At 37.8% G+C, this 16,388-nt stretch overlaps 1 protein-coding gene across 1 annotated transcript in view; it reads right to left on the bottom strand.

Annotated features, from left to right (window-relative positions):
* bdh1 (3-hydroxybutyrate dehydrogenase, type 1) overlaps window positions 1-14,129 on the bottom strand; it is a 29,922-nt gene extending 15,793 nt beyond the window's left edge. The window contains exons 1-2 of the mRNA XM_028794698.2: window positions 13,825-14,129; window positions 6,233-6,343 (exon numbers count right to left, since the gene is read on the bottom strand). Coding sequence (XP_028650531.1) covers window positions 6,233-6,343; window positions 13,825-14,040 — 327 coding nt within the window. The 5' untranslated portion in view covers window positions 14,041-14,129. The remainder of the gene's footprint in view (window positions 1-6,232; window positions 6,344-13,824) is intronic.
* Between the last annotated feature and the right edge of the window lie 2,259 nt (window positions 14,130-16,388).

The following is a 16,388-nucleotide window of genomic DNA, read 5'->3' as shown; positions in this document are numbered from 1 at the left end:
TACAATATACTATAAATAAAGATGATTAAATTTGGCCACATTAATCAATACATTATGTTAATAGTAGGTTACTAAGGTTGAGGGAGTGGTCATTGGTATTGAATGACTGAGCAGCAGAGAATCAGTAACTTTTATTTAAAGAAGCATTAAAAAACGTCATGCTTGAGAAGCCTGGTGTTTGATAAATAACAAAGTAGGGATATTGAATACTTGCTGAAAGTCACCATAGGCTAACTTTGGTATTTTTCCACCATTTTCAATTTACAGGAAATATTCATGGAATTCAGAATAACAAGACTGAGGCAAATTCTTTACTTGAAATATGTAACCGTAGTACTTAATTTTTGCATAAAACAACGAAGGCAACTATAATGCTGATAACATTAATAAATAACCCAACTGGAGAAGCATGTGACGCACAGACTGAAGCAAAATAAAACTAAACATCATCATGACAAAAATGACTATAGCACTAGGGTTTAAAAGCAGTGCCAAAAGATTTAATTCAAAGTTCAAAATATAAGCATCTCCCAAATGGGCTTATATTAAATCTGACAAATAATATGCTCCTTTGTTGTTCATTATCATCTATGAATTGATTGAGAACACTTTTTACATTGTGAGACTTGCCCGGACACCACCAGACAGAGACTGCATCTTTATATAAAACTCTTGTTTATTTTTCTCTTCTTCAACAAACAACACAACTGTCCCGCACAACACACTGTGCTCCCAGCCCCAATCACCGTTACTCTTGGCCTCCCTGTCACTGTCCATGGGCCACCTGTCCTCTCTCTCCAAGAGCTTCGTCCTGCTCCTGCTCCCGATTCCAGCTCGCTGATTGGAGGGAGGCAGCCCCTTTTATCCTTACCCGGATGAGCTCCAGGTGCTCTGCCTGACGTCACTTCCTGGTATGGCGGAAGCGTCAGGAGAGCACCTGGAAGCACTCCAGGTGTCCCTGGAAGGATCATCCTCCAGGAGTGTGGCAGAAGTAAATATGTCCCGGGCTCCATGAGGTTCGGGGCGCCCCCTGGCGGTGGATACGGGCCCCAACGAGCTTGAGCCTCCCTGCTCCCCTTCTGTGGCCCTCTTCTGCCCCAGGGCGGTTGCCCCCTCATGGACCAGAGGACAAATGTGCCACCTCTCGGTCCTTCCAGGCATCCCGGCCGGGTCTGACCCCCAGCCTTGTACGACAACATTTGCTCCTGGCTCTAAAAAGTTGTCTATAGTCAGAAGCTCTTCTAAAAAAAGAAACTCTCCAATGTTGTATATTGAGCGTATACAGATACCGTATCCTCTGCATATATTAGCATGGACACAGTAAATGGGAATTTTGGGTCAGTCTAAGAAGAAAATCATATTTTAAATGCGTCCAATTTTGTGACTTTTATTTTGCTAGTCATTTTATTTCACAGGCTTAAATTTATTTTTATGAGGCTACTTTGGTAAGAGTATAATTTTGCTGTTAGCATCACCTCAGACTGCAGGCTAGGCTGATAGGTCAAGTACTGCTTAGTGTTTGTAAGCATACATGTGGCATCACATACTTCTTAACTCAGTTTTACCATCACAACTTTTCTTCAGCATTGCTCCAGAAATATCTGCATTTACTTATTTTCTCTTTTTCCTGGAGATATGAATATTTTCTATATATCTAGGACTTTTTTTCATTATTTATTTCTGTTCCTCAGAAATAGTTGTGCTTAGCTTCCACTGTAGTACTTTTTTGATCTTACATATACTATAGCGCCAGCAGTCATACCACATGCACTTCAGAACAGGTTATCCACCTGAAGCTAAGCATGCTTGAGCCTGGCCAGTGTTTGGATAGCAGACCAACCAGGAAAAAGCTTGGGTTGGTGCTGGAAGAGGTGTTGGTGAGGTCAGCAGTGGGGCACCTATGCTGTAGTATGAATGTTGATCCCAATGCCCCAGTGCAGCCATGGAGACACTGTGCTGTAAAAATGGCGCTGTCCTTTAGATGAGCTGTAAACCAAGATCCTGACTCTCTGTGGTCATTAAAGATCCATGGGCATCTTTTGTGTAATGTGTAGGGTGTATCTTGATGTCCTGGTTGAATTGTCCACCATGGCTTGGTCATTCTAGCCCCCTAATCATTCCCCGTCTCTGATTGGCTAACTCTCACCCCTTCACCACCTAATAGCTAATGTGTGGTGAGCGTACTGGTGGCACAAAATGTCAGCTGTTGCATTGTCCACAATAGTCGTTATTGAAGTGGCTCCCCACTCACTGTGTAAAGTGTTTGGAGTACTTTGAAAAGTGCTAAACAAAGGTAATGAATTATAAATTATTATTACATATTCCAGTTTCTTATATTACTTATTTCTGGTATGTTTTGCTCCATTATTCATTTCAGCTTAGTGTTTAAACTCACTGATTCTATGAATGAATAGGGTGATTTTTATTTCTGATCTAGATCAACATTTTACTTTTACAATTATCCTGCCCTTGTATCAAATGTACAATGTCAATTATCAGTGCGCTTTGTTAGTATTTATTTTACCATTCCACCAATTGTGGCTTCATTTTCTAATAATTGACAAATGGCACAGCTTATCTTTGCTGATTGTCTTCCTCGAACAGACAACATAAGAAATTTAATAACAGAGAACATTCAAATCCATCAAGCTTGTTTAACTATTATCTAAAGTGTCCAAATATATTAGCCACATAGTTCTTAAAGCCCTTCCTGACTTCAGTCCTAATTACATTTTTCCTTGATTCCATCCATCCATTATCCAACCTGCTAGATCTCCATGTATGTGGTTCACTGTTCAGCTGAAAGAATTCTGCTGGATCTGTCAATCAGTGCCTCTGAAGAGTTTGATGACATGGATTATATCCCTGCATAGTCCCCACTGCTTGAGACTAAAAGGTTTTAATTCTCTGAGCCTGTCACAGTAGGAAATGTCCTTATGTCTTTTAATGCATCTCCTCTGCAATGTTTAAAATGCTACTATATCTTTCTTGTAGTGTGGTGACCAGAATTGCGCACAATACTCCAGATGCAGTCTCAGTAGTTCATTTTAAATTCTGATCACAACATCCTTTAATTTACATTCAGTTTTTACAATATACACAAATTTGCATTTTTAATTTTTTTTACATTACTCAGACAATGTAAATGTGTCAATATTAACCACTAAATCTTTTTTAGTGGATCCTTCCTCAAATCTAAAATTGTACCACACTGTGATCACTGTTGCTTAAAGTATCTAGAAATGCTTCACTAGTCAAGCCTCAAAAATGTTTTCTTGTAAGACAGAGTTCACAGTAACAAGCATGTTACTGATAAAAGCAGAAAACCTTTTTTTTTTGTTCTGAACTTACCAGGATCATTTTGAGTTTTTCTTAAGTTTGCATGGGACGGCGCTGTGTGTCCAGTGTCTGTAAGAGTAGGATGCAATGGCTGTATTTGTCTCAGTTTGAGGGGCCATCAAACTGAGTTTGTTAATGGACACATCACAACCTCATCCCGGTTGATCAAACAGCTGTCCCATGTCTCGCGCATGTGTGTGTGTGTTACACCAATGACCTGGAGTTCCAGCCGATGAAGGTGTGCAGTATTATAGCGTGTACAGCAGTTTGGCCATACACAATATATGGTATGGATCTGAGTGAATCTGTATCTGCAAGTGAGGCTGTCTGGGCACACATAGAAGCCTTATATGGCAAAGCATATAATAGTGGGCAATACACATCTGGAATGGTTGGACTAAAATCAAAATGCATTGAATCTACTTGAGGACGGAGTTGAAAAGACTACTCTCTCATTCTGAGGCATAAAGAGAGTATGAAAGCCTTTGGAAAGGTTAAAGCCTTTTGTTTGTTTTTGTCACTGGTCTAGTCTACATAATTTTTTTTTGTTATTATGGTGCAATAAAATCACTTTTTCACAAACCCACTGATGTTTCTGGACTCATTTGTACTTGGTTCTTTCATCTAGGCATCTTGTTCCTGCTAGAACTAAGTGAAAGTACAAAGAGCGTCGCAAAAGCCACTTCCATTTATTCTTTTGTATTTACAATTGGGACTTCCTTATCCATTTTTGCAAAGTTAGTCACCCATGATCTCTATGTGCTCTTTTTTTGCACATCTTATTTGATTAAATAATATGCTATTGCCCAAAGTATCAGAATTTTGCAGCTGGTATTAACCTCCAACCTCGATATTTCTGGCTTTATTCCATGCTAGTTTCACCCACAGTGATATTGATGTGTTCCATTCTTTCACATTGAATTTCTGGGTCTGAATATTATTTTTAATACATAGTGCAACACCTCCTTCCTTGTCTGTCTTTCCTAAAGCACGTATAGCTACTCATTATATTCCTCTTCATCACTTTCATATAGCCATGACTCCGTAATTCCTACCGTATCATAGTCCCAAATACTGTTGCCTCTAGTTTGTGCATTTTCTTTTTAATGCTCCTCGCATTAAAGAGTAAGCATTTTAAATGAGGGAAGATACTTACTGCATTTTGTTCACATTTTCCTTAGGAAGGGTCAGCTGTTTTTTTGTCTTCATCAGTCCATTTTTACTCAAACATTCCATGAAACATTATATTTTGTAGTCAATGATAGGAAAGCAAGTTAATTTCACTAGTTTTCTCCCTTTCTATTACTTAAGAAAGATATTGCTTATATTCTATCCTGTTAATTACATTCATATTCAGTAAACAATGATCCTGTGAGTAAAATAATAATGATCAAGGTAGTGTAGTACTCCCAGGTTCTTGATTAATGATGTTTGCTATTTGGATATTTGCTTTCATTTCATTTATTTTGTATCATTTGCATGCTGTCATTCAGTGTTCTAGATAGAATTGGTTTCTTCGGTTGTTAATGCTCTTCCTTCACAACATACTATCAATTGCCACAGTTTCAAGAATCTGTTATCAGAGTCTTCAGCTGGGTCAAATGCCATGACAAATAACCACTGAGCAAACTCAATAAAGATCATTTACTGTCAGAGATAAAAATTACATTCAAATATCTCTTGCTGGTTTATAAAACTAAATTCCAGCCCATGATTTCCAGCTATATTACTTGCTTTCATAAACTTGTGGCACTTGCTTTTATGCTGTACTCTTCTCAAAACATCTAAAGTAACATGTATTAAGCAACAAGCACAGTGGTTACTACTCTCCCCGTGCAGTATCTGTGAAGCTACTTCAAATAGTTTTCAAGGCTTAACTATGCTTTCAAATGTACAGATTATATTCCTACATAATTACCATAACCTCCAATTACTAAAATCTCTTTTTTTTTAAAGTCATGTGATAGTGCTGACATTGTATACCTTGCCCTTTAAAAAGACTGACACAAAAGCTCACTAAAGGGCTGCAACAATATAAACAAGATGACAATCCAGAAACATTGAACAAATTAAAATATTTCTTTAATATAGTAACTCAAAATCACAGTGGTTTATTTAGCATCATGTCAGAAAAGGACCTATGTTTTCTTTATTATATATGGTTACACAGTAATCTTGGTTTGTAGGAAGTCTGCTCAAATACACAGAAACAGAATGACACCTGAATGCAGAAACTATGTCCTAGAAAGAGTGCTTGATAACTTTCATGGTAAATCAGGGTTACTTTAGTTCAAGTCTAAATAATACACTATTAGTTTTATGCTTCAGTGACTTGCATTGAAAAAAAGACCAATGAATAACCTTATACAGCAAAATCTGGCAACTGGCTAATTCATGTGACTATTTTAGCAATCCATTTTACAGGGTTCTAAACAGAACTTCTAAATAAACTACTTTACAATACAATTTATGTTTCAAATGTTACTTTTCTATCTAATAGATGCTTAGCTATTTGAAAAGTGATATATATTATTTAATAATGACATAAAGCACTAAAAAGTCCTAATTTACTTTGTAAATTGTAAAAGAATACTAGATAGAAATCTGCATGTTTATCAAATACATACCTCCATACCTAACAAGGATTTTTTTAAACCAGTGCTTTTAAATGCTAAACTGGAGTTTTTAAAAATCTGGAATATCAGAAAGTACTTTTTCTAAATGTTTCAGGTTTTCACTTTTTATAGCCCCAAAGACTAAAGAATAGTCAAGTGTGTCTGCTCACATTTCAAAAATAAAAAAGTAATGTAAGCAGAGTAATTACACTGAAAGTATGCTTGTATGGGGGATATTTACTTATACAATACTACTGACTCGATTTCTTGAAACTTACCTTCAGAAGGCAACCTGCAAATATTGTAAATCCCAATGTATGTAGGTATTTTGCCAAATCCAGTCCAAATCCGCTGTCACAACCTGTGATGAATACAGTCTTTCCTTCAATCTGCTCAAGGAAAAAAGAAAAACACATTTTCTAATCTTCTGCTCAGAAGGTGGGAAATGAGTGCTAATTAAACACACTTGAAACTGTATCATTTTCATGGTGCATACCAGGCAACTTTTATTTGTTTAACAAGTTTATTCATACTGATAATACATGCAAAGTTTGAATTTACTAATTATAGTATATAGAATGACACTGGAATTTTCATTTTTCTCCATATGCAGCTCAAGCCCTGTCTGTCTCTCTTTCACATACAAGTCATAATGGAATAGATTAATCAACAAATTAAAAACAATTTCCTAAATAAAAGGAATCAGATGACTTACTTTTGTCAACTTTTTTATTTAATATGCTGTAAAACAATGTGCATACTTTCACTAACATAAGTGTTCTATAACTACAGTATATATTTGTATGACCTAAAAACTTTAAATATTATGCATCCTATAATTCATCTCTGTGGTCCCGGGCCAGCTGCCACCGACTGTGCTCTACTCCCATTCAGATAACTTAGCCCGTAGTACTCTTTTCAAACAAAGTTTGTTTTTTTTTTTATTCATGCTTTTATCAAGCATTAGTGTTACAAAGACATTCTTCCATCCATCCATCCATTTTCCAACCCGCCGAATCCGAACACAGGGTCACGGGGGTCTGCTGGAGCCAATCCCAGCCAACACAGGGCACAAGGCAGGGAACCAATCCCGGGCAGGGTGCCAACCCACCGCAGGACACACACAAACACATCCACACACCAAGCACACACTAGGGACAATTTAGAATCGCCAATCCACCTAACCTGCATGTCTTTGGACTGTGGGAGGAAACCGGAGCGCCCGGAGGAAACCCACGCAGACACGGGGAGAACATGCAAACTCCACGCAGGGAGGACCCGGGGAGCGAACCCAGGTCCCCAGATCTCCCAACTGCGAGGCAGCAGCGCTACCCACTGTGCCACCGTGCCGCCCAAAGACATTCTTAAAAAAAAAAAAAAACTCATCAATCATCTTCAGCATTTCCTGTTTTCTTTTTCTTAAATTAATTTTTTACAGTACTGTGTAAAAAGTGCCCCCTTCCCAATTTCCAGTTATTGGAAATTTTATCTCTGAATGTTTTAAGGCCGTCAATCAACATTTTGAAGACTTAATATTAGACAAAAGGCATCTGAGGGCACAAGAAACTTTTTTTACTCATTGTATTTAATAAACAAATTTATTAAAAACACTAAATGGCACCATCTGAAAACATGTATTCATTAAATGATCTCAATTGTTGGCTCAGATGACACCCTACTATCACTCTATTATAAAATAAAAATCTTGGGAGGGAGACTAGGGAGACGAGACGTGATCTTCTCGGAAGACAATTTGACGTCCCGTGAGAGACACTTTAACATCACGCGAGACAAGGCAGTGAGACAACAGTTAAAACAAGTTCACGGACATCTAACCTAGCAGTTGTTGGAATGCTTTTGGCAGACACACTTCATGTGCTCTCAGCTCTTAAAACAACAACAAGTGAGAAGCAGAACACGCCGCTCGCCAGCAACAACAAGCCAGCAGATGATCTGATGGTATCTCCTTAGCTTATGTTCAGCTGCTGCCCCTTTCACATCGCCAGCAGCGTTATACGTCCTGCGAGAAAGAGATTTAACCACGCTCTGTGCCGGAAATAAAGGACAAGTATTGTTTTTACAAAAGTTTTAAAGTAAAACTGAAAATAATGCATATGTAACAATTCCCATGAAAATAACAATCTCTTTAAATTGTGTATGCGGTAAACCAAACCTGGGGGTGGGCGAGCGAAGTGAGCAGGGGGCAGAGCCCCCTAGTGATTAACAACTGAGATAAATTACTAAAACTAATAATTCTGAATAACAAAAACAAACTTTAAGATAGACCAATGACAAATGAATGAGAAGGTTGGATGGAGTTTTAGGGAACACTTTTTATTTGTTGAACAATTCAATTACTATATAAATGCATTTTAAGCTACCGAAACACACTAAAGCACTATGGGGAAACATGCTCTGAAAAGATTAGTAGAGGGCTAATATCACCTTTTCTACAGCAGCTGTATAAAGTATGAAAATAAGCACTACAGTTACAGTAATGCATGACTGAATGGAGAGCTCTTCCTTCCTAGGAACATTCTAAAGGTGGTGGATCATCCACAAAAGGATAAAAAAATCACCAGGGGCCTCATGTATAAACGGTGCGTATGCACAAAAATGTTGTGTAAGAATGTTTCCACGTTCAAATCGCAATGTATGAAACCTAAACTTGGCATAAAGCCACGCACATTTCCACAGTACTTCCAACCCTGGCGTACGTAAGTTTTCCACTCGGTTTTGCAAACTGGCAGCACCCAGTGTCAAAACAGTGCTACTATTCTTGTGTGGTTACCCTTTCTTTTTTAGATCTACATCCCTGACACGGCTTTATAAATACACTGAAATTAACCACATATTGTCCATCCATCCATCCATTTTCCAACCCGCTGAATCCGAACACAGGGTCACGGGGGTCTGCTGGAGCCAATCCCAGCCAACACAGGGCACAAGGCAGGGAACTAATCCCGGGCATGGTGCCAACCCACCGCAGGACACACACAAACACACCCACACACCAAGCACACACTAGGGCCAATTTAGAATCGCCAATCCACCTAACCTGCATGTCTTTGGACTGTGGGAGGAAACCCACGCAGACACGGGGAGAACATGCAAACTCCACGCAGGGAGGACCCGGGGAGTGAACCCGGGTCCCCAGATCTCCCAACTGCGAGGCAGCAGCGCTACCCACTGCGCCACCGTGCCGCCCACCACATATTGTTTATTAGTTTAATACATCTGATTGTAATTAACCTGTAACTATATAATGGTCCACAGAATGGTCAAACTATTCAAAATACAATAGCTGCTTTAGCGTTGTTACTCTCACTGCACCTTCTTCTTCTTCTTTCAGCTGCTCCCGTTAGGGGTTGCCACAGTGGATCATCTTTTTCCATATTACTCTCACTGCACCACTCGGAGTATTTATATCACTGTATCTGAGTGGGGAATCACAGCTGTACAGCAGCTGATCAGAAAGAGACTTATTGGTATACAGCATCTAGCACACGCTGCTTCAGCCATGCTGTCTATTAAACTGCTCTCATACGGCAAACGCTTCAGAGCCTTTCCTGTACGGACCTCGCAGTTCAGAAACAGTTTCATCCCAAGAACTATAAACGCACTCAATCAGTCCATCAAGTGCTCCTTGTAGAACTGTTTGTACTTATTAGTACAACTACCTCACTGTAAACTTGCGATACAGTTATAATATTGCACAACCTGAGCCACTTTATAAAGCGCATATTTATAGTACATATGATGACGATATCATCTTTAAGATGAAATGCAGCAAAATATGTTTATTATATTATATAGATAAAACTTTAACTTCATTTAAATAATCTATATTGTTAATAATTAAACATGTGAGGACACAGTGCCACAGTGCTAGTGAGGCATTGGCGCTCCGTTCATTGATTGTTCCTGCCTCACGCTATATTCTTGCTGGTGCTGGAAGGATAGATGGATAAAATAATTAAACAGTACTATGAAGATATTTCAAAGTTCCTTAAAAGAATCAGCGTTCTAAGCTTACAGATGGCTTAACGTCTATTACAGAGCTGATTGTGTGGCGATTGGGTATTTGGAGAAAGAAAAGTAAGGACAGGAATTGGGGGTTAGTATGTTTGAAAGAGACAGTACTGCTACAATAAAGTATTTCATTGTAGGTCGTGCATGGCGCAGCAAGCATCTTGCGTGAGACATGAACAAGCACTGCGCCACCGTGTTCCCATATTTAATAACATGCTTTAACTCCAATCATCATGAAAATGATATCACGTATACATCTCAGTATTTTAATTATTCAGAAAGCTGTAATATTATGAATGTAATGGATTCTGTGTCCTGTCGGAGGAAGAGAAAGCCCAGAAGCACGTAGTGATTCACACACACAGAGCACATAGAAGATCAAATACAAAACAAAGCATTTAACGTGCTACTTTAATTATGATGGGATTTGAGAAACTAAACATTAAACATTTAAAGATGAAGTTTATGATATTCTACTTTAATGTCAAAATAAACTACGTGATTAAAGTGGAAATTTTGAGATTGAAGTTGACATTTCGTGCTTTTTCCCCACTGTGTGCCTTTTTTTTTTGTCTGTACTCTAATAAGCTTTCATATGACACTCAGACGGTGGGCTATGACTCGCTTTTTCATGGCGACTTTGATATTTGACAACTTCTTTTTTATTTCGGGCACTGTGTGACTTTGTGAACTTGAGCTTTCAAGTTTCTCTGACATGCTATGTCACTCGATTAACTTCCTTTTGTTATTTATACCACTGTTTAAACCAACAAAGTACGTTTTCCTTGCCTCCACTTGGTGTTCGCTGAAATCCTTCTATTTTTCCTTGTGCTTTTGCCATTGTCTTTTCACAGAAGGCTGATCTTAAGGGCTGTTTATATTGATTTGCATATTCAAAGAGGCATAATTCTGGGAGGAGTTGGGGTGGGACAGCAGGTGTGTGCACGTGCATTACTTTTCACGCTGACCGGGATTTATGGAGCGGAAGAACGTGGAAGTAGGCGTTTGCACAGATTTATGCATCTGGATTTTTTTGTGCGTAAGCACATTTCCGATTTTGTGCTTACGTCATGTTATAGTGCAAATTCTACACACTGCGTTATGCATGAGGCCCCAGGTGATTTCCTTTCACCATTTTACTAACATGCATGGCATAGCAATTTACAGGCTTTTATGGTATATCTCCTGATCAACATAATTCACAGAAATGTGAAGGTAACAGCAAGCAGAGCACAACAAAATAGAAGACTTTCAGTAAATGATTCCTTAAAATATTTTCAATACTGTAGCAAAAAACAGTGAATTGGCAGAAATCTGACCCATAAGAGATGCATGTAAACTATAAAACTCCCATAATTCAGAATTCAGGGGGAAAGAGTAAAGGCAAAAATCTCAGTTTATACTTTACACAAAACTAGTGTTAACTGGCAGCCAGATATGGCACTGTAAGTCCAACAACAAACTGGCACCATGTCCAGAGTTTGTTCCCATCTTGTAACCAGCACTGTTGTGTTATAATAAATACCATCACTTATACTGAACTTTGTATAATTGTCAGGTTTTTTTTTTAGTAAAAGTTGACTTAGGATTGTGAAAAGATAAATCTAACAAACTAGTAACAAGGAAACTCTGGACAGTAAACTCACACTTGACAGCATTCAAAATTCTCTCTCACACACACATATACAAAAATAACCTAAGCAGCTGTCAATTTTGCTTCCCCCGATTTAAAAATATCCTGTACAGTTTGTTGTAATTGCTCAGCTGGATTAACCTTTCATTTGGCTTTCTGTTCCCATTGCTAAAGAGTTTCACCATGTTCAAAATACTACTGTCCACTTTCTGACATTTACCAAACCCAACAAACACCTCAGCTGGCTTAACTACACTTGCTTGTTGTTAATTTTAAAATCCAAATTATTCAGTCTCATTTCTTACCATAAACCTATGTAACTAGACATGAATTCCTTTAACAATAACCTTTTCACCCATCCAAATTAGAAGTATAAAACTCTTTGGCACTGTGCAGTTATTTTGTGGCTACTACCGTCTGGAATGCAATGTCAGTCTACCCGTGAAGTTCCATCAGTGAGCACATTCAGTAAAAACTCCCTTTTTCCTGAACTTTAAGTAAGTAAATAAGGTACACCTACATTTCCATTCTTCAGTTTATTCTTCACTAATGTATTCTCAATTTAATGAATACTCAGATGTACTATGAGTTTATCTTTAATTCCATACACATTTCAAGCCCAGGATTCTTCAAATAAAACAAATTTGGTGTCCATGTACTGCAGATTTTCCCTGGTTCCCTTTGTAAAACACCTTCTGATGTGCCTGGTCAATACAAAATAAAATTGGACTAAAAATAAAGTTCTCTTGCAAGGCCCTCTCTCCATATATGAGTTTATCTTACTTCATCATTATTAAACTTCTCAACGATTTCACTGAGAATATCTTACAAACACTACTAAACGTGACCTTTCAGCCTAAATCACTTTTTATCCAACCTTTGCTTCCTGTAAGTTTAACAAATTATCCAGACGAATAAATAATGTTAGGTAATACGAGTCAAACGTTAATTTCAGCTTCTCCTAATAAAGGAACAAAAAGAAAGATAAAGAGTAGCAAGTAATTAAACTGCACCGATCACTTAATTACAAAGCTTTATATAGAGAGCTTAAAATTTACTGATCGAACAATTAACAGAACAGTGTCCAACACACAAACAACACGTTAATGCGAAAGCCTATAGTAAAGTCGTATATTTTAATACTATATAGTAGGTATTGCTCACACAACAAGTTGACGTTATAAGTACACTAAATGAGCACAGTGCATCTAAGTTGCTAATACTTCAACAGTAGAACTGCCGCTGCCAGTACGATAGGGGAAAATCCCAAACACATAATTCTATTTACGATGTCAAGTCCATTCCTTTGATTAACACCTTACAGAATTCGGCAAAGTTTCTCCAAACACAACACATTTTTTGTTGCTACTCCGTCATTTATTAATATTATAAGACTGCTTCCGCTGTATTTCTTTACATGATCGGGCATGAAAAGTACGAAACGGAAGCACTTGCACAAGAAAACGTAAAAACAATATAAACGGCGCCTCTGCCCACATGTGGGCACACTGCGGTGTAATTCCAAGCAATGCCGCAACTGTTCATTAAGCAAGAAGTAAAGTTGCAGTGATGAATCGGGTTCATTAAAATAAGGACTGCGTTTTGTTGTGATGGGGGAGTGCACGTAAGAGGCGAGCTCGCCTCAAGCCAGGTGCACCGTGAAATGCACAGCCCACGGTTCCGTCAGCAGGGCCTCGGCTACGCTCACATTCTTTGCCCATCACTTTCCTTGCTAGCCGGATGTAATGAGAAGTCAAGCAAAACGACACCTTTTACTGGTTAACTAAAAAGATTACAATATACAAGCTTTCGAGGCAATTCAGGCCCCTTCTTCTGGCAAGATGTAAAGTAAAACGCAGAACCAGCATTCAACTGCCACCGAGTATCTTGCGTCCCAATTAAGAAATTACAAATACCCAGTTAAATAAAAATACCTAAAGGAAACCATGAAAATATACAAAAAGAAATCTAGGATTGCCTGTATCTATGCACAAAAACGCATGTCTTTGGGGTGCACGGCTGCCTAAATTTAAATTGGCGGTAAGTAAGCATCACCGCACACTTCCACTTTAAGACTCTTTGGAAAAGTAAACATGCTCACATGGAATAAGGAAATCGGCTTCGAAAATCCACCGCTTTTTCTCACAATAAAACACAATTCACAATAAAAGGGTGCGCAACAAGAACTGAGGAAATTTTACTCACTTTTACAGATCCCCTTGGCAGTGCTGGCACCGCCACACATAGCACAAACACCAAATAAACCAAGACAATGCCGTATGTCACCGAAGCCCCGCTGAAGCCGCAAAGCTTTGCGCAAAAAATCAAGGCTTCTGGCAGCCAGAGTCCCAAGACCAATGTCAGAAGCAAAGAAAACAGCACCAGTAATGCCATTTTCTTTGCAGAGATGCGGTTAGACATTGTCACAGATCGCTTTTGCGTCACAGACGAAGACAATGACACTCCAGCCTACACGGGAGCTTGTTTGGAGTACTGAAGTGGGGCGCCCTTGGATTGAGGCAGGTTATGCGCAGCCAAAGCAGCTGATTGGCTAGCGTGTCTTAGCCAGGCAATAAGCTTCTAGGAGATGTGTACAGTTGCGCAGTGTAAAAACGCCCACTGAGCGTGCATGTGAGCACGTGCTTTAACAAAATACAATATTCGATGGATGCCACAAACATCCACTTGTTCAGTTTTCATAGAGGCAGTTGTATCTAAAATAAATAGGCCAAAGTTCAGGTTTGTTTGGTGTTTGCCACGGTTTCAATTTTTAATTTGCTTTCAGTTTGCGTAAGACTATTTAGGGCATCAGTGAATATGGGAACATTCCTAAAAAAAAGCGTCTCAATCAAATAAACCACAACGGTATTATTTACTGTTTAACATGTGAGTATCAATTTAACTTTTTTTTTTTTTTTTTAACCGTGACCCATTAATGGGAGCTTACATTGTGCCGTATAACGGTTATCATTTTGAATTCTGGTCTTTGCTTGTATAGGGTTTTCCATAAGTTATCTGGTTCTCCTTCCATATCCCACACAAACAGCGTATTAGCTCTGCATTGTCTGCCCAACCCTGCAGAGATACACTCAGGCCCTTTTTAGCCCTTAAATTAATTAAGCAGCTTTCAGAGTGAATGGATGAAATTATTACATTGCCTTTTTATTACTCAGAAACATCTTGAATTATTTACAGAGGGCTCTCCTGCCTTACACTTTGAGAATTAACAGGCTAGGTGGCAAAGCGCCTTGAGCATGGGAAAGGTGCTATATAAATAAAATGTATTATTATTATTATTATTATTATTATTATTTCACAGGTAATTGAAATATCTTTTATACAGGAACTGCATAAATTAAAATGTTATATTAATAATTCATTTTCACTTTTCATTCAACATGCAGATATTCCTTCAAAAATAAAGCCTTTTGATTTTGACTTTTGAAAGAGTCTTTTGTTCTAGAACATACATTAGAATTTAACTTTCCTCCAGGGCTTTCCAAGCTTTGTCAAAGTACTCTAGATCAGGGGTTCCCAAGTTCAGTTCTGGCTGTGGGTTTTAATTCCAACCAGTAGCACAAATAAATGGTTCAGCCTAACATCTAAATGATTTAATTGTTTAATTAGTCTTGTGTGTCTTTTACATTTGGAAATATGTGGTAGTATACTTAAATGTAAACAAAATTTTGAAGTTTACATTCTTTGCCATATCTTTAAATGTTAACTTTCTTTGACCATTTTCTTTTTAATTCACCTTTTTTCTGTGGAGTTTACTCCCTTAACTGTATCCAAATGCTGACAATTAGTGATGTGCAGTACAGACACTAGTGCAAATTACACTGAATGTTAAAGCAGAGCTGCTACTTCAATGCTACATGTGTTTATATGCTAATTAGTAATAAATCATTTAACTAAGTGGTCTTCAAGTTCAGTTCTGTGCCTACCTTAACTGCATGTGTTCATCCCAGCCACTGCTTTTAACTGGACTCCTGCATTTATTAAATAAGTTGTTATTTCCTAGTCTCTACCTTTTTGTGTCAATCCAGAAATTAGAAAATTTGGGTTTGGGAATGTAGGTACCATTTGTGTGTGTGACATCAAATAATGTTCTTTTTCTTGCTCTTTAAGATTTTGATCTTTTTATGTTCTGGTCATTTAGGCCTTTTCTTAGCTCACAAGTGAATTTTATACTGAAGTAGCTGTCTTCCTTTGGTGTTCAGAGTCAGTTGCACATATGCAATTTAGGGATCCCTGAAGTACCTTTAAATTAATGTTTTGGTCTGTGTATTATGATGTGAGTCTGTGGTCATGATTACTTAAAAACTAAGATCTTAATCCAGATGAAACCTGGTTTGGTCATTAGTATTATAAATGCATTTCAATTTTTTTTTTATTTATTACTAATATTATTTATTCTTTTGTGTCCCAAATGTAGTACAATTGGGGAAGAATGTTATAAATATTTCCAACAAGGTCCAATATAATTTTTCTCTTATATTCAGTTTTATTAGAAATATTAGTCTCCAATATTAATTATTATTAAGTTATGTGCTGGACACATCAGATTTTTTTAAGAACAGGGAACCATTTCTTTTTAGCAAAATCCATATTAGAAGAACTTTGAGACCTGAGGCAACACCAGACATTAACTAAAGCAGTCTTTTTAGTATTTGTAATATGGAGTTTTAATTTTTTATGGTGTAACAAACTGTGTTATTATATCAAACCTTCTTATTTTCTGAATTATATGGCTATAAATAATAAATAAT

Source organism: Erpetoichthys calabaricus, chromosome 2 (assembly GCF_900747795.2).
Source record: "Erpetoichthys calabaricus chromosome 2, fErpCal1.3, whole genome shotgun sequence".
NCBI classification, from domain to species: domain Eukaryota; kingdom Metazoa; phylum Chordata; class Cladistia; order Polypteriformes; family Polypteridae; genus Erpetoichthys; species Erpetoichthys calabaricus.
Note: the sequence above shows the minus strand (reverse complement) of the source record. Positions and strands in the feature narration are given on the sequence as shown.